Raw genomic sequence first — 25,818 nt, 5'->3', positions numbered from 1 at the left:
TATTATTATGACATGGCTGCCTATACCAAATCGACACCATTTTGGATTCCTACATAAAACTAAACTTAGTTCAAAACTACGTCGTTTTGGTTCTCTACAAACAAACAAAAATCTCATTTTTTCTTTATTCTTCTTCTTCCTTCTCTCTTTTCTCTCTATTTCTATCTAAACTAATCTAGAATCCGACCATCGTATTAGTTTTTGTTTGGCCATTGTCGATCACTATCATTGGATGTTGATGAGTAAAAAAAATTCACTAAAATCGTTCGACCTTTCTAAACGCGAATCCATTGTTCATTTTGAACGGTCGATGATGGAAAATCTCTCGATTTTCTTCAATGAAATTCTAGATGCCCATGTCACAAATAAAGAGTATTCAACTTTTAATCTAATTGTTATATAAATGGTATAAGCAATAAAACCGTGTTTTCAGAATCGTTTATGTGAGAAGTTATTTTGTTACTTTCTATAAAAAAATCTGGGGAATTGAAGAATGCTTATAAGGTGTTTGAAGAAATGCATGTAAATAATGTAATTTCATGGACTACTATGATTGTTCGATTCTCAAAAGGATGGCAGGTTGATATGTGCTTGGAGCTATATTGATGAAGAATTTGACATTCAAACCTGCGCTCTGGCCTACAATTGTGGCTGGTGGTTTTTATTTTGAACAAGTTCGAGTGTTAGAATTAGAATGAAGTTTGAGATTATGGTTTAATAATTTTACTTTTTATTTTATAATCCTACTAAGATACCTATTTTGACCAAAAATAATTTTAGGTATTTATTTTGATCAAAAAATTAATTTTAGGTACCTATTTTGTTATAAAATACTTTAAATACTTATTTTGACAAAATATACTTTAAAAACTTAAATGAAAAAGAAAATATACATTAGATACTTATATGTGATGTAAGACTTTTATTAATTACTGTGAAAATGTTTATATTATTTTGACAAAGCGCATGCCCATTGAGTTGCGCCACGTGTGCACACTCCTTATAAACGGATGCAAACCTATTTATATTGCACTCTTTTAATCCCTTTTCTTGTCCGCCCCTAAACTTTCATCCATTCCCCCTTTCTGTTAATCTCCGATTCTCCAAACTCCAAACCCTAGCTTCTCTTTTTTTAATTTCACCCCGTCGATCACTTTTTCAACCCCTCACTTCTCATGGTTCTTTTCTATTTCTCCTGAAAGATTTTACCAGAAATAAGAGAGAGAGAATCCAATAATTTATTTCTTTGTTAGAAAAAAAAGAAGAAGAATCCGAGGAGCTAGATAGACGATTCGGCAAAAATGACGTCGTCAACAACGAGCTCGGTTTACATCAACGTCATCGAAGATGTCATGAACAAGGTTCGCGATGAGTTTATCAACAACGGTGGACCAGGCGAAAGTGTCCTCAATGAACTCCAAGGAGTAAAAAGCCTTCTCCATTTCTGATTTATTTGATTTATTTATTTTTTAGAATTTAGGGTTAGATTCGTTGTTTTAGAAATTAGTAGGTCTCTGGACTCGTTATGTGTATAGATTTTGATCTGGGTGAAAGCGTTCGGGTTTGTTAATAATATTATCTGAAGGAAACTGATCTAGTTGAATTGATTGTGCGGGATATTTGGGTTTTAGCTTTGGGAGATGAAGATGATGCAAGCGGGAGCAATCGTTGGTCCGATAGAGAGATCTTCAGGTCAGAAGCAACCTGCTCCCGGCGGCCCAATTACTCCGGTGCACGATCTCAATGTTCCTTACGAGGGGACTGAGGAGTACGAAACTCCTACAGCTGATATGCTTTTTCCTCCGGTAACGGGCTCTATCTTGACTGCTTTTATGAGTTTTAGTTACGGTGATAATTTTATGTTGTGATTTTTTTATAAGGATTTTTTAATTACGTAGACTCCTTTGCAAACACCTCTACCTACACCGCTGCCTACTCCACTTCCGGGAAGTGCAGATGGCTCTATGTATAACATACCTACCGGAGGTAGTGATTATCCTACACCTGTGAATGATAGTGGCACTAATGTTGATGTAAAAGGTGGGAGGCCAAGCCCTTATATGGTATGAAATGCTCTTTAACCGCCAACATTGTGCTATTGTAATTTTCTACTTGTCACTAAAGAAAAAAGTAGTTGTTTGGCTTGTTGTAGATTTATAACTAATATTTTCTTTTTGTTTTTCTTTCCACAGCAATCTCCTTCTCCTTGGTCAAATCGAAGGACCCCACTAAGTGTTGATGTTAATGTTGGTTAGTATGACGTTTAACGAGCAATCAGTTTGAATGCGCATGGTTTGTTAACAACAAATTCTATTTTCTTGTAGCTTACGTGGAAGGACGGGATGAGGCGGAAAGAGGAACCTCAAATCAACCCCTGACACAGGTAACTCCTGTTTTAATGTTACAACTGCATAAATGAAGTCTGAATGTTCTGGAAACTACGACCTTCGAAAATCCTTGTTCCCATGTTGAAACGAACTTTTGTTACTGTTGGTGATAATTTTAATACTGGAGGAAATATCAGGACTTCTTTATGATGCCTCCTGGAAAGAGGAAACGTGAGGATTTTTCTACACGGTATAATAATGGTGGTGGATATATACCACAACAAGATGGAGCTGGAGATGCTACATCTGAATTTGCAAAGACGGAGGTTAGTTGTCCTTTGTGTAGTTTATTTACAATTCTGTGTTCATTTTCGTTTGTTATATTTGTATGTTATATCTGGTGAAAATAGTAATATTGAAATGAGAATTGTAAGATTAATCTGATTCATTTTTGTACTCCTCATTGTTCTTCTGTGCCGTGGGCCGATGGCTTTATGATCTTTTGGTCTAATACTGGTTCTTTGGTATTTGACTGGTATCTTTTATGTAAATGGAGAATGACAGAGTGATAATTTGATAACCAGTGCTTGACACAGATCAAGATCTTCCTGGAAGTTCTGTTTCTGGATGGTATTGGGATTATGACTGTTCTGTTTGGGTACATGTTTTCCATTATCATTTAGCAGTCATTAAATGTTTTCTGAACATTAAAGAACAGTCTCAAAGATTGAATGGATGAGTTCTTTAGTGTCTTTTGGTTGACCCAGAACGCTCTCAAACGTGGGTATGGGATGGGTCTCTGAGATAGTGTAATAAGATACGGTAGCATTTCTCCACTTGTAATGATTTCCTCACCGTTTAGCCTAAATTCTCTTATCCATTATTGCTAGATATGCTTCAGACAATTTATTACATTTGTTTTTGTCTCCACGTTCTTTTCTCTTTTGATTACCTTTATCTTGTTAAAAATGGAAAAGCCAACTTAGTTCTGGCTCCGAGCTATAAAATGAATATTTATAAGGAAATTTTATCATTCTAATAGAGCTCATTATGATAAGGTGAGGTTGATTTCCTCTGCTTATAATGATCCTGCCGCTTGTTAGCCTAAATTCTTTTATCCATTATTGTTAGATCTGGTTGAGACATGCTGTCCTCTTTTCTTTTCTTTTTCGTCCCCACATTCTTTTCTTTTTTTCCTGACGTTCTCTCTCCATAAAAAATGCAAAAGAAAATGTAGTTCAAGTTCTGAGCAATAATTTAGTAAATATTTATGATGAGACTTTGTTATTCCAGAAGGGTACTTTTATACCAAACCGTTGTTGGAATGCGTTTGGATTTGTTGTAAACCTTTCTTAATAATGTACTTCTAAGCTTTCAGGGAAATAAGGCTTGTAATTTCTTGGGTAGACATGTCTCAGCAACCAATGCAAAAAGCAAGATCTTAGCACACTTAGCTACTTCATCATCAAAGATTCCACAACTAGATGGACCAATTCCTGATCCATTTGATGATATGCTCTCTACTCCCAATGTAAGTATCATATGCTTTCTTAGGTCAATTCCTAATCTTGTCATGCAATTCTGCAACTTAGTGTTACCTATATGTGTATGGTTTGGATTGGACATTTTCTCTTCGTTTCTTATATATATCATTGGAGAATTCACAAACTTACAGCTCTTGCCTTTCTATTTTCTTCTCTCACCTTGAAGATTTACAATTATCAAGGAGTTGTCAATGAAGATTACAACGTAGCGAACACACCGGCTCCAAATGGTAAACTGAGAATGGATGGGTTGCTTGTGCTTCTTTTAGCTGTTCCTCCCCCCTTCCCCCCTCCTCTATCTCTCATCTAGACACCTTGTGTATTGGATGACCAGCTTTCCTTGTTTCCTTGACAGACCTTCAGGCTGCCACTCCTGCTCCTGTTGCCCAAAATGATACAGTCGATGATGATGATGATGAACCATTGAATGAAGATGACGATGACGATGATTTGGATGATGTGGACCAGGAGGAGCTGAATACACAGCATCTAGTTTTGGCTCAGTTCGACAAGGTGCATTTAGCTGTTTTTGCTGCATCCATCATCCCATCATCTTAGTAATTTGTATTTATACAAGTTATGGCAGTCTCATTTGTCTTCTATGCAGATGATAAATAAACAAAGATGTTATATATTTTTATTTTTAGGTGACTCGTACCAAGAGCCGATGGAAATGCACACTGAAGGATGGCATCATGCATATAAACAATAAGGACATCCTCTTTAACAAGGTGTGCTTCGTATATGTGACGTTATTACACTGATGCTTTTTGGCTTTTGGTCACTGTTCCTAAATCCAATTCTTTTTTTCCCTCTCTTTTTGCAGGCAACAGGGGAATTTGACTTCTGATTTCGTTAGCGAAATGCCTTTCACCGTTATATCGTAGCAGATACTTTTAAAGAGCAAGTCAAGGGGTGTTTCGTAAATTTTTCTTTAATTAATATCTAAGTGAGAGGTTAATGGTGGAAGGACATGTGGTTCTTTATTTTTAATGCCTTCCTTGAGACTTTGGTTGGATGTTTGTCGTATTGTACATACAACGTAGAGCCTTTTCAGCCTAAGAATGCTAGTATCTGAGATGCATCATCAAGTTTAAAAAAAAAATTCTGCAATGAAACCCCAAATTTCGCAAATTAATATAATGATTCTTGCTTATGGCAGGAAAAAATACAGATGATGCTTGTAGTGGTGGTAACTGGTAAGGCATGGAGATTACATTGATTGAAACTTCTCTAATCTTGACTTGGGATAGCATTACATTGAAACAATCACGGATTGTTTATTTGTTTGGGGTGGTGGCATTTATCAAAAAGCCATAGTAATGCAGGGCATAATCTGCTGGCATGTTACAGTAAAGCAACAACATAGGAAAATGGAGATGGTTAAAACTTCAAACAAGTGGAAATTCAATAATGATTTCACTGTGATGGAACACAAATCTGATGATGATAATATTTCTTACAAAAAAAACAAAGGCAACAGCAATTCACTCAACAACTTATCACAGTATTCGACTATGAAGAAAGATCCTCATCCATCAAGGGATTATCATTTGAGATCAAAGCTAACAAAAACAACCTTTAAAGTTTGGGGAAAAAACACAAATATATATGATGTATAAAAACATCACTGTGCATCATTGACAATAACACATCTGTTTTGAAACAAAGCGAGCAAAGTGGAAACCTCCACATGTGCCGCCCCAGCTGGTTCTTTCCAGGCAAATACCGTTGGGACTGGTATTGCAGCAGCTTTCCTGTGGCTATCATCGATCGGAAACATGAATTCATCGGTCGGCGGGAATAGATTGGGTGAAGCGAGCGGCGTCAGCAAGGGAATTGGAGTCGCAGCGGCGGCGGCGGCTTTAGCAGTCCCAAAATTAGCTTCAACCTGATCAAGCTGGAGTGATGCAGGCGCATGCATCTGTGGCCTGGTGGGTGGCTTCCCTTCTTTGCTCTTTCCCATTCCTATAACGTGTTTCTTACGCTCCTCCATTGTTGATACTTTCCACAGAATTTGATGAAAATGGCAAACTGGAGAGGAACAATGAAAAAGGAGAAGATATGGGATTGGGTGAGTGAATCAAAGGCCTCTTAACTTGGGAACCGGGAAACATGGGCTCGTTTTAATAGGGTAATCTCAGGAACATGCAGTTACGAACTGATGGGCAACGGTCACTTACTCATAATTATTTGAGAAATTCAGCCGATTATTTTAGTGGCTAATATTCCCCCCCCCCCATAAAAAAGGATTAGTCCTGGTCAAAACAGACACAAGATCGTTGTCCTCGTAGGAAAGGTGAAAAATACTTGCTTCCCTTTCTGACCGCAGCAAACAAACAAGTTAGCTGCACAGTTAAAATGAAAATAGGACACAACTAAAGGTAAACAACTTTTTCAATTTATGTATTGGTATTAAACAAAGATGAATCAAATTAACAAATTTGCTGTGGAAATGTTAGCTAATTTACAGTCAAAAGTCGTTTCATTCCAAAGCTAAATTGTTTTATAGAAGATCCGGAGAATAGAAAACTCGTTGTTCGTTTGTTTTTTTATAGGTCAATTCAGATAATTAGTGAGATTCAAACCTGGATTCTCATTAAGTTACTAAATGAATACTCAACCAACTAAATCAATTTATGTTAATTATTTGTTTAAATTTATCTTTTATAAGCGAAATGGGTCATCGATGAGATTTAAATCTTATTCTCATGCCAATGAATTCTCAATTAACAAAATCAACTCATGCTACTCATTTGCATAAATTTTGTGCCTTAATTTTTGACGAACACAGAAAAATTTACTTTATGTTGATTTATAGATGGGTATTTATCATTAAGTTTATTGTACAAGTTAAATTGAGCCTTAAATTTTTAAAAATTATATATTAATCCTCAAACTATGATTCTCATTCTAAATTTGCTCATAAATTTTAAAATATTTTATATCAATTCTCAAACTACCATTATCATTCTATTTTGATCATTTTGTTGACTATATTGGTATTTGAAGGTCATTAAAATTGAACATATGGCCTATAGAATTTTTTTTTTTTGGAAATATTTAGAATTTTTTTAAAAAGTTACAGGCTCAACTCATGGGAACTTAAAAAAGTAATACTTTTTTTATAACTAATAGAGTCAATGTCATGTTAACAAAAGATTAACATGGAATGATACTGATTTAAGGATTAATATAAAATATTCTAAAATTTAAGAATCAATTTAAAATGAGATCATAATTTAAGAATTAATATAAAATATTTTAAAATTTATAAACCAATATGAAATGGAGTTGTCATAGTTTGAGGGGATCATAGCTGATATCTCTACCGGTGCTCAAACATGGGATCTCTATGAAGAAATACAAGTCGTTAATTACTTATAAATCATCTAATCAATGGCGATGAACCCGTTTCCATTTACCAAGCATTAGCGTCTCCCATGTGGAAAGCAACTGTTATGGCCGAGTATGATGCTTTAATCGTAAATTAGTCTCTGTCGAGTTCGTACGTGTCCTCTCATTATTTAGCTAATAAAAGTAAAGTTCCCTTTGTATCGTCTAATCAATTTATTTCGAAATAAAAGCAAATAAAAAGGATATGAAACTCATCGGTTCATATTCTACTATTCACGACCCCATTTGTTTGTACAGTCGCATAATAAACTGCATTATCATTTTAGAAATTTTTTCCACCTTGAAGAAACTTGTATAAAATCATTCATCTCCTCTGGCAGGGGCATTGTCAGTTGTATTCCAATAGCTGAAACTCTCGATTTATATGTATAATAAGCCTTAAGAGCTACACAATGTACAGGTTTTTCGATACAAGCTAAGCAACAACATTATTTTCCTACAGTTCTTAACGTTCTAAGAAGAAAGGTACAAGAACCATGGCCCTTTGAGCAAGAAGAAAGGACGAGGTAAGAGCTTCACACAGATCCTGTTAGCTGCACAAACATGTCTCTTTCCCTACACCGACTTAAGACGGGTGCAGAGACTGAGCAGCAATTCTCCGCTCTGAAAGTAATGCAAAATTACGAGTTAATGGACTTCGGCGTATGCAAGCCAACTTTGGAACAAAGAGTGTTGATCATTTTTGTACTGAAGCTGATATTCTAAGAAGCTCCTTTATGAATAGACTGATGAAATATAAACTGATAAGTAACCATGAAAGACAAGAATCAGTACCTCCAGCGGCAACAAGTTTCTCTACCCGTGCAACAATATGCTTCCCATAAGTGTACTTCTTCAATGCGTTTAAATGGACCTTAATTCGAGAAAGGATCAGCTCTCGTTGCTGATCATCACAGGTCTCTAGCACTTTCTGTACAACGTAGTTTGCAAACTGGTCTTTCATCATTGCCTGGGATGGACAAAAACAGCTATCAGTCCACACATAAATTATGTAAAATTTAAAGCGTTCTCATAAACCTTACATGAAAGGTAATCCCACTAGCAGAATACACACAAAGATTATGAATATGTACGCACGGCCATAATCAGTAAAATCAAAATTCCAAATAAAGGCATTGTGGTTCGTGGCTTTTCTCCAATGATTTACAAACCTAGGTGAAGTTATTTAGGGCATTTTTTTTTCGAGTGCATGGACTTAAAACCAGAGTATTTCTATTCAAAAAATATATCCAAGGAAAACACAAACCTGAAGAGGCTCATTCTCATCAGTAGAACCAAGCATTTCATTCACCAATAGCTGACGTTCAGCAGAACCACCAAAAGTTAAGCATTTCTCGACAACATTAGATGCAAACTTCTGCTGACTCATCTGGACAATCTTCCCAGCTAGCTCCTTAATTATGATTGAGCGCTCATGAGGTTTTCCATGCTCCAGTACATGCTGTAGAGGTCGGTTAATGCATCAATCAGTATGGCAAATACCATAGATATGCTTAATAATAAAAATAAAAAATCGAGGTATATACTTGTGAAAAATAAACAAATACAACAACAATTGTGGGCAGTATTTTAATAGACATGAATGCAAAAGAGTGAAGACCCCCGAGCAGATTCGGTAAGTTACTTTTGCCCCCAACACGTTCTATAAATATGAACTATAAGTTCAAAAAAAATGACAAACCTGAATGACATAATTGCCATACTGGTCTTGGGCCAGAAGACTAACAGATCCTAAAATCTCATCCATAACCTTACTTTGAGTTTTTGGGTCCATGCAGTGCTCCAATATTCTCTGCATGAGATGTAGTAATAGTCATGATAATAATACAGAACACGGATTACGCATTTACATGGAACAGTTCTAGTCGTCTATATATATATATATAAGGACCCTGAACCTGTATAACTCGGCACCCATATGGATGAGTGGAAAGCGTCACAACTTGATCAAAAAATGTTGTGACTACAAATTGGATGTTTTCCTCGGGAACACATTCAATACATTTCTGGATCACATGGTTTCCATTCTGGTCTCGTACACAACGCATAACACTACCATCAAGCTCATGAACCATGTTGATCTTCTGATCCAGATCGACAACCTCTATGGCCTTGAATTTTAAACAAAGCATATACATATTTGTCAGAATGCTGGGCGGTATTCTTCGTGTAACTATTCAAATAGCATGTGTGCTTTTAGCAAATCTATATAAAAACCAAGATAAAGTGATACCAAAGTTAAACACAATTACCATAAGTGAAGCATTGTTAGCACATATGTTACAAAAATAAAATTAAAAAGGATTTATAGAATTTTTATATAAAATGGAAAGCACCGATGTGAACTTTTTCATTTAATCAAGTATAAAATTGGGCTGTTCTTATTTAGAATGAAACCGTGAAACAATTGAGGAAGCTTGATCAGTAAAAAGAATCAACAAGAGAAGTTCAAATGCAACTCAATGATTATGAAATAAAGTGTAGAATATTAGAAACCATATACCTTCTGAATCACTCGACAACCGTACATTTGAAGACTGAGTGTTAAAACATGACCTAAAAGCTTGCAAGCAAGTTCTCTTCTCTGAGCTGGAAGTCCAAGTTCAAAAAACTGTAGGTAGATACAGATTTACTATGTAACCCAATAAATATACAACTAAGGAGTGTAACGGATTAAAAAGTGGATACCTTTTGAATGACATAATTACCAAACACATCAGTCGTCAAAACAAGAGTTTGAGGCATGATTTCCTCGTAAACCATATTTTTCTCTTCAGTTGTAGCTGTTTCAAGTTTTTGCTGAATAAAACGACTGCCATACTGGTCCGCACTATTCATAAGATAATAAAAATGTCAGTGTCGGGGCGACAATATGCAACATAAAACATGATGTAGGATAATATCATACCTGAACTCAACAACATGACCAGCAATTTCTAAAAGTTCAAAACACTTTGTTTTATTGCTCTTAAACTGTTCAAGCATGGAGGAGGCAAAGCTCTCAGCCGAGTTATATCCTGAATATCCTGTGACGCTCCCAGCAGTATTCCTCGCCCCATAAGGAAACCGCATATTCAGGTCAGTGTGTCTGATAGGACTGCCAAGTCCAACAGGAGAGTTTGGAATAGCAGAATTTGCTAAGGGGCTTCCAGGATACGACATGCCAGCTCCAAAGGTGGAATTTGCGTGAAAACCATGAAGATTAGAAGCACCAGATTTAGCACCCAATGGAACACCATATTGAGATTTCTGAGGTGATAGCAGAGCCCCGAAATATGCCTTTTGCAGCTCAAGCAAGCTCATATAGGAATCACCAAGAAAATTCCTATCCATAGAGGGATCATTAAACCCTGCAAGCTGCGCTGAAGCATAATCAGATGTCCTCAAATACTGCAGATACATAGGATCAACATAAGGTGCCTGAAGAACATTCCCAGCCATTTGGCCTCCAACTCTACCAAGATTAAGCGACTCAGATGCAGCAATTGAAATGTTCTGTCCAGAACCCAAACCTCCCCCAAACACTCTGGAGTCCATTCCAGGGGCTGGTATAGCTGATGCACCTGGTAGATTGCCTGTTCCAAGTTGGCTAGGCATCATAGAGGCCAAACCAGGATTTAAAGAATAACCACTTAATCCATAGTTTGGAAATGATGAATTTGCACTACCACCATGGTGAAACTGAGTAGTTAAGTTGCCTCCCCCATTGAGAATGGAAGTAGGAGATCCTTTCAATAAATTGTTCGAAGAAAAAGAAGATTTTTGCAACTCACCTTGCCTGCTACTCTTGGCAGAAGGCATATCTAAATGACCAGATTCCGCCTTCTTCAAGTACGCCTGCTGTTTGATATAATTCTGACCATCTTGCAAACCAAACAAATAATTTTGGTAAGTTTCAGCATCTTGTTCAGTCTGGGATGGTAACTGATTATCTTCATCCGGTGCACCAGTTGATGACAGGGTCATGCCTGACAAAGCAACTGCCAGATCTGCAGGCTCATTCACACCAGATGTAACACCACCAAACGTGCTTGGACTATTCATGTTTCTTTTATCCAAGTTACCAACTCTGCCTCCTCCAATTGGTGTCAAACAAGGACTAGGTGCCCTAGCAACAACTTGGGGATCAGGCGTTGTACTTCTAGACAAGGAAGCATCTACTGCAGCAGCATAAGTGTATGAAGGTGCAGCAACAGGGTGGACAGCAGAAGAACCTTCGACACTCAGACTTGACCTTAAAGCATCTGCAGAAGCCAACTCATGCCGCAAATGAGCCAGATCAGATTCAGCAGAACCTAAATTCTCAAAGTTCTCATCAAAAGCATTTCGACTAGCAGGACGAGATGGAATCCTTGACACAGGAGCAGAGTCCAAATCAGACTGCAAAGATGATAAATATTAAATCACTGCAGCAGCCAAAATGAAAATAAGTTCCAGAAATTTTGAGTTGCGAATTGTAGTCTATGATATTAAATCAAGGGAAGATTAAAAACTCCAAATGAAATAGATTTTGAGTAGCGTTCTGAAGTCTATGATAAAATAACATGCTATCAATTTGTAAACACGAAATGTTGATAAAATAACATGCCAACTCAGTTTAACGCATAGTAATATAACTACCTTAGGAATCAGTAGAATGGAAAATAATTGTATGCGATACATATGATCATTTTGCGACTACATGAAAATACAAATCTCGAGACCACTCACTCTAACATAACAACATACTTAAATAATTGACCCATGGAAATAAGATCAACCACATTGACTGATGAAACTTAGATGGCTAAAGAATGCATGCTCTAAACATGATACCTGAAAAATTTCTGCGAGGCTTTTCTGTTTGCTTCCAAGTCCTACGCCGGACAAACCAATCAGTCCATCACCACCCCAGTTTGCTGAGCTATGCACTTTCTCTACATCTACTTCATTCTCTTGTTTCCTGGTATCAAACCCCGGTGGCATTGAAAACAACGACCTACTGCTACCATTATCGGTCCTATTCACTTTCCTCCTATCTCCGATCCCACCAACCACTGAACTCCCTCCTTTCAACCTCTGTGCAAATTTCCAATCCTCTTTGGAAAGCAAAGGAGGTGGGAGCCTCGGGTTGAGATTCACATTTGAGTAATAGTATGAATGATAAGCTGGATCAGACCTTAGCCCTTCCTCGGATGCAAAACCATGTCCATTTTTAGCTCCTACAAGAGCAGAAAAAGCAGTAGTCCCACTGTCAACTCCAGTACCAGCAGCAATAGTGGCTCCACCCCCAAACAATCCGCCAACTGCACTCAGTGAACCCTCCACGGTAGGAGGTGCAGAGCCACTTCTGTACAAGTTCAGCTTTCGTTCGAGATCATCGGCTTCTTGCTTACTCCGCTGTTCGCGGAGCAATAGTCCCATCTCCGACTCCATATCATCGGCAAATGTTCCTTCACCAGTTCCTATCATCGGTCTCCTACCCAATTCAGATAACATTCTTAAAATCCTAAATGATCGTTAAGCTTTATCGAAACTCTCAAAAATGATCACAACCCAAAATTAACGACCGGATTCCGAACCCGAAATACTAAATATATTCTACACTAATACACCAAAGCCCCATATTTACCAACTCCGAGGATGCAAACTTTAAGCTACCAAACGGGACAAAGGTCAAAACTTTGATCACCCCTAACAAACAGCAAAAACTCATTCCCCCAAAACTATCAGAGCTAAGAAAACAAAATTAAAAGCACCCAAATTTAGATTTTCTTCAATTTTTGAATCAACAAGAAACAGATAATAGCACCATGTTTTTCAAGTAAAAAAAACAACAGGAGTTAAAAATAAAGTAAAATAGCTAGGGAAGGAGGAAGCTTTGTTTTCGAAGCAGAAATCAACGAAGAGAGTGAAGAGAAGCTTGAAATATATATATATATATATAGAGAGAGAGAGAGAGAGTTAACGGTTGAGATCAAATCCGGCGGCGTCTATTGGTTCTTACAAGAACCCTTTTAGGGTTTTACTTTGCTTTGGGCTTGTAGTATTTTTGGAGATTAATGATACTACTGTATATATTTCCTAAAATCGGGGATATTTGACCAAGTGATAACCGACTGATGTAGGTGAAAACCTTTTATTTTGTGTTCATCTTGTGTTCCAGAAACAGCAATCTGCAACTGACACCTCAACACTTTAGATTCGATGCCGCTTTAAGTTTTTGTCTTAAAATTTTGACATTTATGATTCATGTCTGTAAATTCTTATTTTCTTTAATATCTGTAAATTATTTCATTTTCGGATTACAATTTATATGCACTACGTATGAAATCTTACTCTTGGTTAAATATCTGAACTTTACCCCTTTTAATTACTTTTATTTTTTACTTTGGTTAAATATCTTACTCTTAAGATCTTTGCCCTGAACTTTTCTAGCAATATTTGCTTGTTCTTTTCTGGTTATGGGCAAATAGAGTAGACTTCTTCAATTATGCAAACTTTTTGCACTTCAGACTTCCGTTCAATTGAAAACAACTTATTAATAAAAATAATAATTATCATTAAATTATAAATTTTAATTAAATTATTTTTGTCAATAATAAATTAAATTATTATTTTTATTGATAGATTAAATTATTATGGCTGAATATTCATATTGTACAAAAAAACTAGCCCAACAATCATTTTACATCTGTTAATATGAGGCATACTTAACATTTTCAAAAAAAAAAAACATTTTGCAGATTAAATTTCCATCCTCTAATTAAAAAAGTCTCATTCTTCCAAAAAAGGCGTTCTTTTTGTATAAAGTAATCATTTTGAATTTTATATTTTTTGATATGAGACTTATTGGATAGTCCATCACTCTCATAAATAATTCGTCTTCTTTATAGATAATTTATTATTTTTCTCTTTAAAGTATAAGACGTGATATTTTTCATTATTCAATCTGGTGAATTTCTCTTTAGGTGTTCACATCCATAGTTCATTCATTCTTATTGTCAGACTAGTATACTTCACTTGAGGTAACAAGAAATTAAAAAAAATTAAGGAATTACTTTAATAATATTTATCTTGAAATTATAATCTTTATGAAAGATGTATCTAATAAAATATATAAAATTATTATGAGAAAGGAGTTTTTTTATTAAACTAAGATGTTTATAAGGTAGTACATGTTGTAAATGCTCTCAATCATTTGATAATAAACGCTAAATCATCCTGTTGCAGTTGCTGGTGTTCGAATCCATGACTTCTAGGAACAACAATGATTACTCTCATCCTGTTCTGCCATTGAAACGCTTCATTGTCTGTTGAAGGATGGAAATTCGTCGGATATGGCATCGCAAAGTCATTGTAGTTCCACGGACTTGACTTGAGTACCAACGTTTTCATGTTCCTCGCTTCGTCTAAATTCAGAAGCTCATTGCCCGAGTTTGATTCTTTTTTGGGGTTTCTCCTGAAATCCCAATTAAAATCCTTCCTGCAACCAGGAAATGATCTCTACCCCCACATTCTTTTCCATTCAGGTCTAAATGCAAGCCACTTGACAATATTAACTGCATCATAGTCTCTCATAAACCCGTCAGGATCCCAAAGGTAACGACCTACATCGAGGAGGGCATAATACGGAACATAGATAGCTGAAGCAATTAATGGATCTTAAGTTAACTACCTGTACTGCTTCATCCTGTTGTAGAAAATGACTTCTAGCAGAAACTGGCTTGTATTAAACCAGTCTGTTATGGAATAAAACTTGTCATCAGGACGAAGAGGGGCACCTAGGCCTAGACTTGATGCACATTCGCACATATCCGAACAGAAACTAAGCGACCGGCAGGTTTCGAGTAAGTCTTGGTTAAATTTCTTGGGAAGATTATATATATACCGTCCTGAACATGGATTTACTCTTGGTTAAATTTCTTGGGAAGATTATGAATATATATATATATATATATCGTCATGAACATGGATCTGATATAGCTCATGCTCTTTTCGGTTCCACAACGTACTTCTCAATCCCTTTCTCCTTGACAGGATCAGATGAATCCACAGGTTTATTCCTGGTTTCTCTTCTTGAATGCCTTGCCCTCTCAGTTTGACTCTAAAAAGTCGGTAATGTTTCAACAGGTTGTACTTCAGCATTGTCTTCCTTTTGTCGTTCCGAAACATTTACTGTCTCCTTTTGTTTTGCCTCGCTTCTTTTCCCTTGATCCTCAGCATTGTCTTCTTTTTGTCGTTCTGAAACATTTGCAGTCTCCTTTTGTTTTGCCTCGTTTCTTTTCCCTTGATCCTCAGCATTGTCTTCTTTTTGTCGTTCTGAAACATTTGCAGTCTCCTTTTGTTTTGCCTCGTTTCTTTTCCCTTGATCCTCATCATTGTCTTCTTTTTGTCGTTCTGAAACAGTTTCAGTCTCCTTTTGTTTTACCTCGTTTCTTTTCCCTTGACCCTCAGCATTGTCTTCTTTTTGTCATTTGGAAACATTTCTTGTACCTTGTCCTTTAGCAGGTCGATGTTCAACATACTCTTCCCTCTGTCGTTCAAAATGATTGGCAGTCTCTTTACGTATGGCTGCACGATCTCCCTTTCTTTTCTCTTGATCCTCGGCATTGTCTTCCCTTTTTCGTTCCGCAACATTTTCCGTCCCTTTCTTTTGTTCGGTCGCATGATTTTCCTTTCCATTGCCTTTCACAGTTCTATTTTCTTCATCCATGTTTTTCACCCCTTTATTGCTTGCAACGTCCCCGTTTTCATCGCCGGAATTTGTCTCGGTCTCGACAGGTTCAGTTTCATTTCGATCTTCAACCATCGACTGAACCACTTGATAAATTTCCTCATCCTCGGACAACTTTTCAACGGGTTCTTCATCTTAACGTCATCTACAGTATTAATATCTCCAACACGAGAAGAATCTTCAGTTTTGTCATCTCTAACAACATCAAGAAAAGACTCGGATGAATCTAGAATAGCCGTATCGTTGTTGAGTGTTAAACTAAATTCCAACTTGCTAAATGTTAAGGACGAAGAATACAAATAAATCAAGTAGAGCGTGAACCATAAAGGGAAAGGGATGAAAACAATGTACCGGTTGGGTTCTGCATCTACATTTTCCACTCGTCGGTTTCTCCATTAACGTTTCACTGCTCGTACTAATAATATGATTAATGCAAAATTTATTTTACTCATAAATGAAAGTACATATATATATATATATATATAGAAATTAATGAGGAGATCGGATTAACAGAATGTAAAAAGGGGCAGAAAAGGGTGAAAGAATCTGGAAAGTCATCAATGAAGGAATTTTGATGCTTTGGGGAAATGAGAGAAAATGGAAAAGGTTTGAATCATTCAAGATTTCTATTTCTATATATATATATATATATGCTTTTGCCAGGAAATATGAAAATTAGTTAGTTTTATTCTCAGTCAGTGTGAACTAAAGGAGATCAACTTCATGGAAAGAAAATTTGATGGCTGATTTTATACCGTTGGATCAAAAGATTTCCGATCGAGACCATTTATCTTATTGGATCATTGATCAAATCTTATGGCGTCGAATATGAATAATGAGATTTCCATAATCATTAGCTACTTCTTGTGGTGATCAATTTAAATATAAGTTCAAGTGGTCAACTTCTACTGTGCTGATCAACATAAATATAAGGTCAACTTTTATGGTTAGTGCCTCTATTATGCAGAAGTTATGGATTTAGTGTACGTATTCTAATTTGATCAATTTTGGTTTATGTATTTTTCAGAAATTAAAATTTTAATGTTGACTCAAATGGTACAGAGATAATGTTGCATGATTTAAATTTATCAAACTTGAGCATCAAAAATAAATTATGCAAATAACATATAATATAAGACTAATGATAAAAAATAATTTCATAGATTTCATAGTTATTGTCTAACTCATAACTGAAATTTTAAATTTTGGAAAGCACAAGGACTAAAGATGACTAAATTAAAGTACAAAGACTAAATCTATAACTTATGCACAATACTAATACCAACCATAGAATGTGTTATTTTAGCTATAGTTTGGGGGTTAACTAGGCATTAATCATTGTTGTTAATATAACACATTATCAATCTAACGGGAGTTAGTAATTGAATGATCAACTTGTGATTTATCGATAATTTTAATGACCAAAATATAACTTTTGAAACTTTAAGGACCAAAATGTAAGTTTTGACCCTTCAATGATCAAAATAAAAAAATATACTTAACCTTTTTAATTATTATTCATATCTATTGATACTAAATTTCTAAAACAACCGTTGGGACTCATAGTGAAAATTTCAAGTTAATTATTTCAGGTGTAGAGGAATTTTACTTCTTAATAAATATTGAACTTATAATTTAAAGGAAAAACGATATGTCAACTAAAATCATCTCTCCTAAATTATTGACCGAATTAATACTTTTGAGATTATATTGTTTGGAGGATCATACATACTTAAGAGGGTTACTTAGACAATATGTTTAAGTGTTGTTTATTAGATACAAATCACATTAATATTTTAAACATAAAATTATTATAATAAATATTTTAAATATAAAATATTTTAAAAATAAATATCATATTACATAGAGTTAATTGTATACATATCCTCAAAGTATAACTCTCATTTTAAATTGATCCCTAAACTTTTCAATATTTCAAATTTATCCCTAAACTATGACTATCATTCTAAACTAGTCCTTAAATTTTTGAACATTTTAATTTCATCCGGAAATTATGACCTTCATTCTAAATTGGTCCTCAAACTTTTTGAACATCCCAATTTCATCACGAACTATACGCATATACTAATCACATCCCTTGTTAATAAAATTGTTAGACCAAGTTATATTATTATATGTTTAAAAAAACAAAATTTAGGTTAAACTATGGTTATTGAATTGCGCCTTCATTAGGTAAATTGAATTTAATGTGGATGCGACAGTTTATGGCAACTTTGGCGAAGCTGGAATAAGAGGAATTCTCTACGACTAGGGGGAGATACTCATTTGATTTGTATAGAAACATCGTAATGTCAGATTCCTTAAGTACTGAGACGATTGCCATACTTGAAGCATGCCAATTATTCTCCTCTTCCATGTGGAATGAGAATGGCATCTTAGTAATTGAATCAGACTACCTTAAAGCGGTAAATTGGATCAAGAACCCCAGTAGCGCACCAAAGCCTTTTGAAGGTTTAGTTGGTAAATGTAGGGTGAGTTGTTTAAGTCATTCCTGGAAGGTTTCTTTTGCCCATAGAGAGAGAAATATAGAAGCACGTGACCTAGCTATAAACAGGTATTGCAAAGCCGGGTGTTGCATAAGAATTTTGAGAGTTTGTCTATTTAATGTATACTGCCTCGTATTAGTGATTAATCAATAATTGAAGGAAAGGTCCGGTTGATTAGCTAATAATGATCAGTGTCAATGGCTTGCTCCTACTGTCCTACATGAGGCTTTAGAAGCTTTGGATGGATGGCAAAGATTTTTCTTCCCAAATTGTTGTTTGACCTTGGAGTTGCAGTAAATTCAGATGCTCGAAATGTGCTAGTACCCTTGCATCGAGCTATGAGAGCTAGTGCATTGAGTAGTTTTATAGAAAGATGTGCAGTTTAAGGTGTTGTGAAAATTTGGGGATACATAATTGATAGTGAATGTCGAAGGAAGATCTCTAGAACGGGTTGAGTGATTGACCATTGGCTCTTAGTAATTTAATCTCATTGAGGGGCTCACTGATATGGAATTTTTGTGCTTGTGTTTGTGAACTAGCCTTACTGCAAAATCTTATATGTTGTTAGAGTTCGCGCTTATAACTTCCAGCTGGGCACAACTCTTAATCTTATTTGATTCATTGTGGCTTATGTCAGGACATTATTTTTCCTCCATTTAAATTTAGGAAGTTTTTTTAACGAGGTCCCGCTCACGGCTGTGGTCATTGTGAGGGTTGAGGATGATAATAAAATAATCTTGTTCCTTTCAAAAAAAAAGGTTAAACTATGATTGAAACTAATTACATGTTTGGATGAATTTGAGGATAAAATTGGATTATTCAAAAGTTTGGGCACCAATTTAGAAAGAGGATCATAGTTTAGGGATGGAATTAGAATGTTCAAAAGTTTAAGGACTAATTTAGAATGAGAGTCAATAGTTTGGGGATCAAATTGGAATATTTTAAAGTTGAAGGACTGATTTAAAATGATTGTTATAGTTTGGAGACATATGGTACAATTAACTAATAAATATCTAATCAAACTATTAATACCAAATGAGACATTATCTCGTAAATAAGTTATACGGACTTAACAATTAATGCGAAACCAAGCAAGGATTGGAGTCAAACACCATACACTTGTTTATTACGTTTGATTTGTTTCTGTGGAGTGTTTTTGTTTTAAATATGTTGTCAACTTCCATGGAATTAAATCCTAAAAAATCTTGGTCCCGACACGTGTCGAACATGCATGGGATGATTTCATAACCACAAACAAAGACAGTTCATAAAACATCCCGTTTCATCACAGTCATCAAAGACATTTTATATATTTGTATCATGTAAATCAAAATTATATAGTAATTTTTTAAAAAGTAGATTTAAATATTTAATTAATTAAAAAAACTAAGTAACAAATCAAATTCTAAAACTAAATTTATATTTAAATTAAATTCATATATTAACCTTAAATTATATTGAGATCAGAAGGGAAGAGATAGAGTCCGTGTAGTTTTAGAATTCTAAGGAAGAAAAAGAGAGGCGATTCATTCAAATTCCAAAAGAAAAAACAACATTAATGTATCTACACATTGGGAAGTCCCGTTATGTTTGTTTGCTTTCGCTTTGTCTTTGTCTTTAACTAAAAACCAAACACAAGTATCCCAAAATAGTGAAAAACAAAATCCCCCGTATGTGTTTATGTTTTGAAGTGGGCAAACGAGAGAAAAAAAGTTTTCTTTTGTTCTCGGGGTGTGTTCTTGATTGTGATGGATTCTAGTATAGAAATCAAGGTGACAAATCCAAAGAAAGTAGACAATGTGGTGCATCCCGCAGCAGCATCGTCGTCACCACAGTCATCCGTGTCATCTCCGTCGCGTGATGGGCGGGGGAAGGGGCCGCAACTGGAGGAGGAGCGGAGTCAAAACAACCGGCGAGGACAGCAAGGACGACGGTTGGTGAATGTCACGCCGTTTAAAAATTGGGTGTCTTGGCTTATTCCGGCCTTTGTTTTGGCCAACGTAGTCATTTTTCTAATCTCCATGTTTATCAACAATTGCCCCAAGAATTCGACATCTTGTGTAGCTGGGTTCTTGGGAAGGTTCTCGTTTCAGCCGATGAAAGAGAACCCTCTCCTTGGCCCTTCTGCTGCTACGTAAGTTTCTCTCTCAAACCAAAAATATATGCTTGATAGGAAATCTTTGTAAATTCTTTTTCATTTACTCTGCTGAAATGAGCATTGATTTAGCCTCTAGAGAATGGTTTTGGGGGAATTTAAGACAATAATAAGTACACAATTTGAATTATTGGAACTGTCTTAATCTGTCTGTCAATTCTAAAATAGGTAGAGCTGGACTTATATAGATTAATATATGAAATCTATGGTCAGTCATGATACATTATAATTTTACTTTTAGAAAGAAATTTATGATTAGTTTTTACAGTTTTCTGCTTTAGATATGGTCTTGAGAGACTATATAATAGATAAAAAAAATTCAGGATGATCTCTTTGAAGTATTTGAGTATCTATATGTAGGCTACTATAACTAGGAACATATATTTCTATGGTAATTTTAGGGTTGCTAATACAAGTTCATTGTTGACTTGTCCTATATTATGCTTTTCCCCCACTGTTTTCCTTGTTCAGATTAGAGGTAATGGGTGCCCTGGACGTAATCAAAATTGTTCATGAGCATCAGGCATGGCGTATGGTTTCTTGTATATGGTTGCATGCTGGCGTTTTTCACATACTTGCCAATATGTTGAGTCTTGTATTTATTGGAGTTCGGCTCGAGCAGGAATTTGGTTTCGGTATGCATCTTATTCCCAAATGTAAACTTTGTCTTGTTGATGACATTTTCTGAATCGTTCCCTAACATGATGTAGCAGTTATGATTTCAATTCAACGATGCTAATAATCTTTGTAATTTGCAAAATCGAGATGTGTCTTCCATATGTTTCGATTACTATCATCTTTCCTAGATCTCACACTAAACTGGTCATATTCCAATTCATTTTCCTTATATCTGCATATGCCAGAATTAGTTTTTAAAATTGTAACATTGTATAAAATTGTTGAGTGGTTGAAAGAACATTCTCCACTTTGTTGTTGAATGTCACATCCCGAGCTAGTGGTTAAATATGTGCTTCACATGAGTTTGGTCTTTGAGATGCTCGGCCGAGAACTATTGATCGCAGTTTCGGGGTGCTTGATTTAAGCCCAGTAGCTAAAAACATGCTTGAGAGTTTAGAGATAGCCCTTTCTCAATGCTTTTTTACCTTTGGAAGGAATATGTGATACCTTCTTTCCAAGTGTCCTTTCCTTTTTTTCTCCCCGAAATCAACATTGTTCTAGGATAATTGGCAGAGAATGATGGGGAAGCTCCGAACTTGCTTTCGGAAATGCTTCCAATTTAACTACCGAATAGTTACTTTTCTAGTTGAATGATATTTAATCCTAATTTCTCTTTGGTATTTTTCTGCAGTGAGAATCGGACTGCTTTATCTAATTGCTGGTTTTGGTGGGAGTTTGATGTCATCTCTTTTCATTCAAACCGGCATATCCGTTGGTGCATCGGGTGCCCTTTTTGGTTTACTAGGTAGCATGCTTTCGGAACTCATCACAAACTGGACAATCTATGCAAACAAGGTTCCCACTGTTATTTCATTCTTCTGAATCTGTTACACTGGAGAGACAATTTTCTCACAGTTTCGGTCTTCTATATGCAGTTAGCAGCGCTGTTGACTCTTATTTTCATCATTGTAATAAATCTAGCAATGGGAGTCCTCCCACACGTGGATAACTTCGCTCATATCGGGGGATTTCTTTCCGGTTTTCTCCTCGGATTTGTATTTCTAATCCGTCCCCAGTTTGGATATGTTAGCAAGAAACATGTGCCTCCAGGATACATTGTAGCTTCTAGTAAACCTAAACACAAGCCGTACCAGTATGTCCTCTGGCTTGTCTCTCTGATGCTATTGATTGTCGGGTAAGTAAGTGAAATCCTTTCCCTGAATTCAACTTTGTACATAAAATACAAGTTTCATTATCACTTCTTTTTGCAGATTCACAGGTGGCATCATCCTGCTCCTTCAAGGGGTTAATGTGAATGATCACTGTTCTTGGTGTCATTATCTGAGTTGCGTCCCGACCGCATTGTGGAGCTGCAGATCACAACAGCAAGTGTATTGTGAGGTGAGTTTTGCTGTTCCCTTGTTTACGTACGTCTTTAGTTTCTTAGTTACTGCTCATTCTCGACCGGATTACAGCAACGCCAATATCGGTATATTTCTTAGTTTCATAGTTTCCGAAACATTATTAATGCCCTTAGGCCTTAAGGTACTCGCTATTAATTTCTTTATAAGTAACATGCATGTGATGGGGCTGATGGCTCAATGAATTCTAAAACGACGAATTTCGAGGCATCACGCAGCTCATTGGCTCGTAGTTTAACCTACATTTCTCTTTTCATAACGGTAGTTGCTTGCCATCTAAGATTAACTAATATTCTCTTGTTCATTATAAATGTCTATAAAAATACAGAAGTAATATCTTCCACGGTTCAATGTTCATCGTTTGTGAACTGTAAATCACCAGTTGGAAAACACAGTTTTATCGATCTATTTCCTGATTTTATTGCAGTCAGTCAAATACGGGAATCAACTGAACTTAACATGTATAAGCAATGGGAAAAGCGGCAGCTACTCTTTATCGGGTGAAAGCACTTCCCAGATTCAACAGCTATGTTCTAAGCTCTGTAGTTGATGATGGATGCACAAGCATGTATAGGAGAAGATTTATATGTAGAGAACTGTTTAAAAAATTATCCTAGTCGTTGATCTTGAATACATTACATGTTCATTTTTAATATACTAGTCGAAAATATGTCCGATGAAAAGTGTCTTCATTTTTCTTCAAATACTCGTTAATCACATCATTAATCGATACGTTTGACAAAGGGAAGGCACTAGCTCTGATGATCCCGTGCATGCTAGCTTCAGGAAACACTTATCAGCTCGGTTCTACTTCTTCAAGCAACAGTGTGTGTTTTGACAGAGTATTTATGACATCATTAGTTGTTTTGGGACACAACCAGATCAAAGACAACATGTGTTTAAGTTGTCGGAAACATAATAAATGTGTATAAAGATTTAATAATCAAATTCGCAATACAAGAAACATAACCAAGTAATGGCATGTTGGACTTTTTCTTTTATCTTTTTTTCTGTGTGATCCAATATGGGGTTCAATAAGTAATTTGCACATTATCAGAAACTAAAGGTGGGGAATGGTGGTGAAAATTAGAGAAAAGAGATGATGCATCAAAAGGGTGGGCGAAACCAAACACCCAACACCAACGGCTTCCCAGTTCCTTCATCCTACGTGACAAAATGCATGTGATGATGTGAAATATATTGTATAGCCCCCCTTCTTCCAATGCCCTTTTCAAATAAATACTCCGTGTGGTCCTACATACACTATTTACAAAGAATACTATTGGTAAAGATAAGCATGAATCTTCCTAATCTCTAACCCAAACCGTATCCACACAACAAGAACGCTTCCTCAGCCATGTACCTGTCAAATGAATGTTGAATATACGTAGGAAAAATCAAAGGTTTCAATGTGGAAATTGGAAAGCAAAGTCAGGTAAAGCGGCAGCATATAATATGTATCCTGGACTCCCACCTATAAATAAATAAATTCATGGCGTTGGTTAATAGGTTAGGTTGGACCCATATGACATCAACACATTCAACTAAATTTCTTCCTCCACCCTATCTCATATTTATTTTTACAGGTCAATTTTGTTGATTTCCCACTCAATATCAAGAGCCAACGTCTCACCCTTCTGTTCCTCTTCTTCTTCTCACCCTAATTATTTTTTAACTAATAACAATAGTTCTAACAAAAAACAACTAATAATGATAGATATATTTGTTAAGTAAAAATAAATACTATAAAATTACGAGATGAATCTGTAAATAATAGAGTCATGAATTAGAGTAATTTATTATATTAACCTATTATTTTACGTAAAATCGTTAACGTGCACAAACTAATTAATAAAAATAAGATACGATTATATAAGAGAAGCTAAAAATTTAATTAAACAACTATAAAAAATGATAAATATAAAAAAATAATGATGTCAGCAAAAATTACATAATGTAAATATTTTTTAATAATTGGAGGGCCTTTTAACCCTATTATTTGAATTCTAAGCAATTAAACAATCAAATTTTAAGGGGAGTTTTTTTTTGAATAGAAGTATCTAATATTAAAAAAGTGAAATTATTTGAAATTATAATAAAAGTTTACGACTATCATCGTAAACTAAATACATAATTTGAACTTTTCTTATAACATTGAAACTAGCAACTTTAGATTATATAAGGATCCTACATAGAAAATGTTAAAAACTCAATCAAGAGACTTGAACAAAAATATATACGAATAAATCTGATTGCATCGGCAAACGAACCACAAAAGGGAATTAAGCTATTAAAAGACCATCAAGAACTGCAAATCAGAACCGAACGTCGTGAGAAACTATCCACAAACGCAAAATCAAGCATCCAAATTCAATCCAAAGGTCCATAACAGGGAAGATCAACAAGATTTCGAATAAGCGTCATCTTGATCAGTCGTGGCGTCGTCAAAGTCAACCTTGAGAAAAGGTAAATAAAAGAATGGAAAAATAACCGAGAAAAAAATCAAAAAATATGTCATAAAGACAGAGATAAACGTGTCACAAAGACAAAGATAAGCGTGCAACATATACAGACATAAACGTGCAACATAGACAGACATAAACGTGCAACACATGTAAAATTAATCTTATTAAAAAAATAAAAAAAATAAAGAGAAAAGAGAATCGACGGTCGGTAACAAACATTAAAATTAATGTCCCCGTCAGCTAAAGAAAAACAAAGGAAAAAAGTTGACATAATCTATAAAAAACGATACAAATTCAAAGAAGAAGAAAAAAAAAAGAAAACAAAGGAGAGAGCGGCTTAAGGGGAGCTTTTTAACATTTTTATTATTATTTAATCAAATTTTAGATTTTATGTAGTCACAAAACTACTTAAGTTTTTAAATCACACTAATGATTTAAAATTATTGAGAAATCTTTTAGTTTGGTTAATCGGAATTTTAATAATAAAAAATATTATATTTTGAGAGTATTTGTAAATAATTTTAAATTTAAATTTTTACTTTTCTTTTCTTAAGAGGCTTCGATAATAATTAATGTATTTTTCTCTAATAAAGAGGAAATAACATATAACTTTATATTAGGAATGACTAATTTGAACTCGTAAAATTT

General features: G+C 35.3%; 3 protein-coding genes and 1 pseudogene across 4 annotated transcripts; 2 read left to right on the top strand and 2 right to left on the bottom strand.

The window, feature by feature from the left end:
• Window positions 1-1,050: 1,050 nt before the first annotated feature.
• Window positions 1,051-5,005, top strand: LOC120131319 (transcription initiation factor IIA large subunit-like). 2 transcript variants are annotated; one of them, XM_039148330.1, is made up of 11 exons: window positions 1,051-1,424; window positions 1,632-1,805; window positions 1,899-2,063; window positions 2,193-2,250; window positions 2,325-2,383; window positions 2,525-2,653; window positions 3,706-3,956; window positions 4,010-4,101; window positions 4,227-4,384; window positions 4,519-4,602; window positions 4,698-5,005. In XM_039148330.1, the coding sequence occupies exons 1-11, from the start codon at window positions 1,302-1,304 to the stop codon at window positions 4,719-4,721; spliced, it is 1,317 nt and encodes a 438-aa protein (XP_039004261.1). In that variant the 5' UTR covers window positions 1,051-1,301; the 3' UTR covers window positions 4,722-5,005. The 2 variants fall into 2 exon arrangements, with proteins under 2 accessions (XP_039004261.1, XP_039004262.1); XM_039148331.1 differs by having other exon boundaries at window positions 1,302-1,424; window positions 3,706-3,858; window positions 4,038-4,101; window positions 4,698-4,721.
• Window positions 5,006-7,643: 2,638 nt separating this feature from the next.
• On the bottom strand, window positions 7,644-13,181 carry LOC120131324 (pumilio homolog 2-like). The gene is made up of 9 exons (XM_039148335.1): window positions 12,104-13,181; window positions 10,197-11,668; window positions 9,977-10,118; window positions 9,792-9,899; window positions 9,187-9,399; window positions 8,970-9,080; window positions 8,535-8,729; window positions 8,063-8,237; window positions 7,644-7,891 (listed from the first exon to the last, which is right to left on the bottom strand). The coding sequence occupies exons 1-9, from the start codon at window positions 12,764-12,766 to the stop codon at window positions 7,854-7,856; spliced, it is 3,117 nt and encodes a 1,038-aa protein (XP_039004266.1). The 5' UTR covers window positions 12,767-13,181; the 3' UTR covers window positions 7,644-7,853.
• Window positions 13,182-14,464: 1,283 nt separating this feature from the next.
• LOC120131554 lies at window positions 14,465-16,079 on the bottom strand (annotated as a pseudogene).
• Window positions 16,080-18,313: 2,234 nt separating this feature from the next.
• LOC120131553 (RHOMBOID-like protein 1) lies at window positions 18,314-23,306 on the top strand. The gene is made up of 7 exons (XM_039148520.1): window positions 18,314-18,496; window positions 20,203-20,645; window positions 21,138-21,301; window positions 21,976-22,139; window positions 22,220-22,479; window positions 22,556-22,685; window positions 23,133-23,306. The coding sequence occupies exons 1-7, from the start codon at window positions 18,314-18,316 to the stop codon at window positions 23,253-23,255; spliced, it is 1,467 nt and encodes a 488-aa protein (XP_039004451.1). The 3' UTR covers window positions 23,256-23,306.
• Window positions 23,307-25,818: the final 2,512 nt, after the last annotated feature.

This window comes from Hibiscus syriacus, unplaced genomic scaffold (genome assembly GCF_006381635.1).
Source record: "Hibiscus syriacus cultivar Baekdansim isolate YM2019G1 unplaced genomic scaffold, ASM638163v2 tig00110556_pilon, whole genome shotgun sequence".
Lineage (NCBI taxonomy): Eukaryota > Viridiplantae > Streptophyta > Magnoliopsida > Malvales > Malvaceae > Hibiscus > Hibiscus syriacus.
Note: the sequence above shows the minus strand (reverse complement) of the source record. Positions and strands in the feature narration are given on the sequence as shown.

What these genes read in the sequence shown, in the direction of transcription:
- LOC120131324 (XM_039148335.1), bottom strand. Translation starts at nt 12,766, where the DNA reads ATGTTATCTGAATTGGGTAGGAGACCGATGATAGGAACTGGTGAAGGA. An exon ending in ATGGCAATTATGTCATTCAG is followed by an intron (nt 8,730 to 8,969) that starts GTTTGTCATTTT and finishes CGACCTCTACAG; the next exon opens with CATGTACTGGAGCATGGAAA. An exon ending in ATGAGAATGAGCCTCTTCAG is followed by an intron (nt 8,238 to 8,534) that starts GTTTGTGTTTTC and finishes TGTCCATCCCAG; the next exon opens with GCAATGATGAAAGACCAGTT.
- LOC120131553 (XM_039148520.1), top strand. Translation starts at nt 18,314, where the DNA reads ATGTCAGATTCCTTAAGTACTGAGACGATTGCCATACTTGAAGCATGC. An exon ending in GTTTAGTTGGTAAATGTAGG is followed by an intron (nt 18,497 to 20,202) that starts GTGAGTTGTTTA and finishes TATGTTTTGAAG; the next exon opens with TGGGCAAACGAGAGAAAAAA. An exon ending in AACAGCAAGTGTATTGTGAG is followed by an intron (nt 22,686 to 23,132) that starts GTGAGTTTTGCT and finishes ATTTTATTGCAG; the next exon opens with TCAGTCAAATACGGGAATCA.
- LOC120131319 (XM_039148330.1), top strand. Translation starts at nt 1,302, where the DNA reads ATGACGTCGTCAACAACGAGCTCGGTTTACATCAACGTCATCGAAGAT. An exon ending in TCCTCAATGAACTCCAAGGA is followed by an intron (nt 1,425 to 1,631) that starts GTAAAAAGCCTT and finishes TTTGGGTTTTAG; the next exon opens with CTTTGGGAGATGAAGATGAT. An exon ending in TTTTGGCTCAGTTCGACAAG is followed by an intron (nt 4,385 to 4,518) that starts GTGCATTTAGCT and finishes TTTTATTTTTAG; the next exon opens with GTGACTCGTACCAAGAGCCG.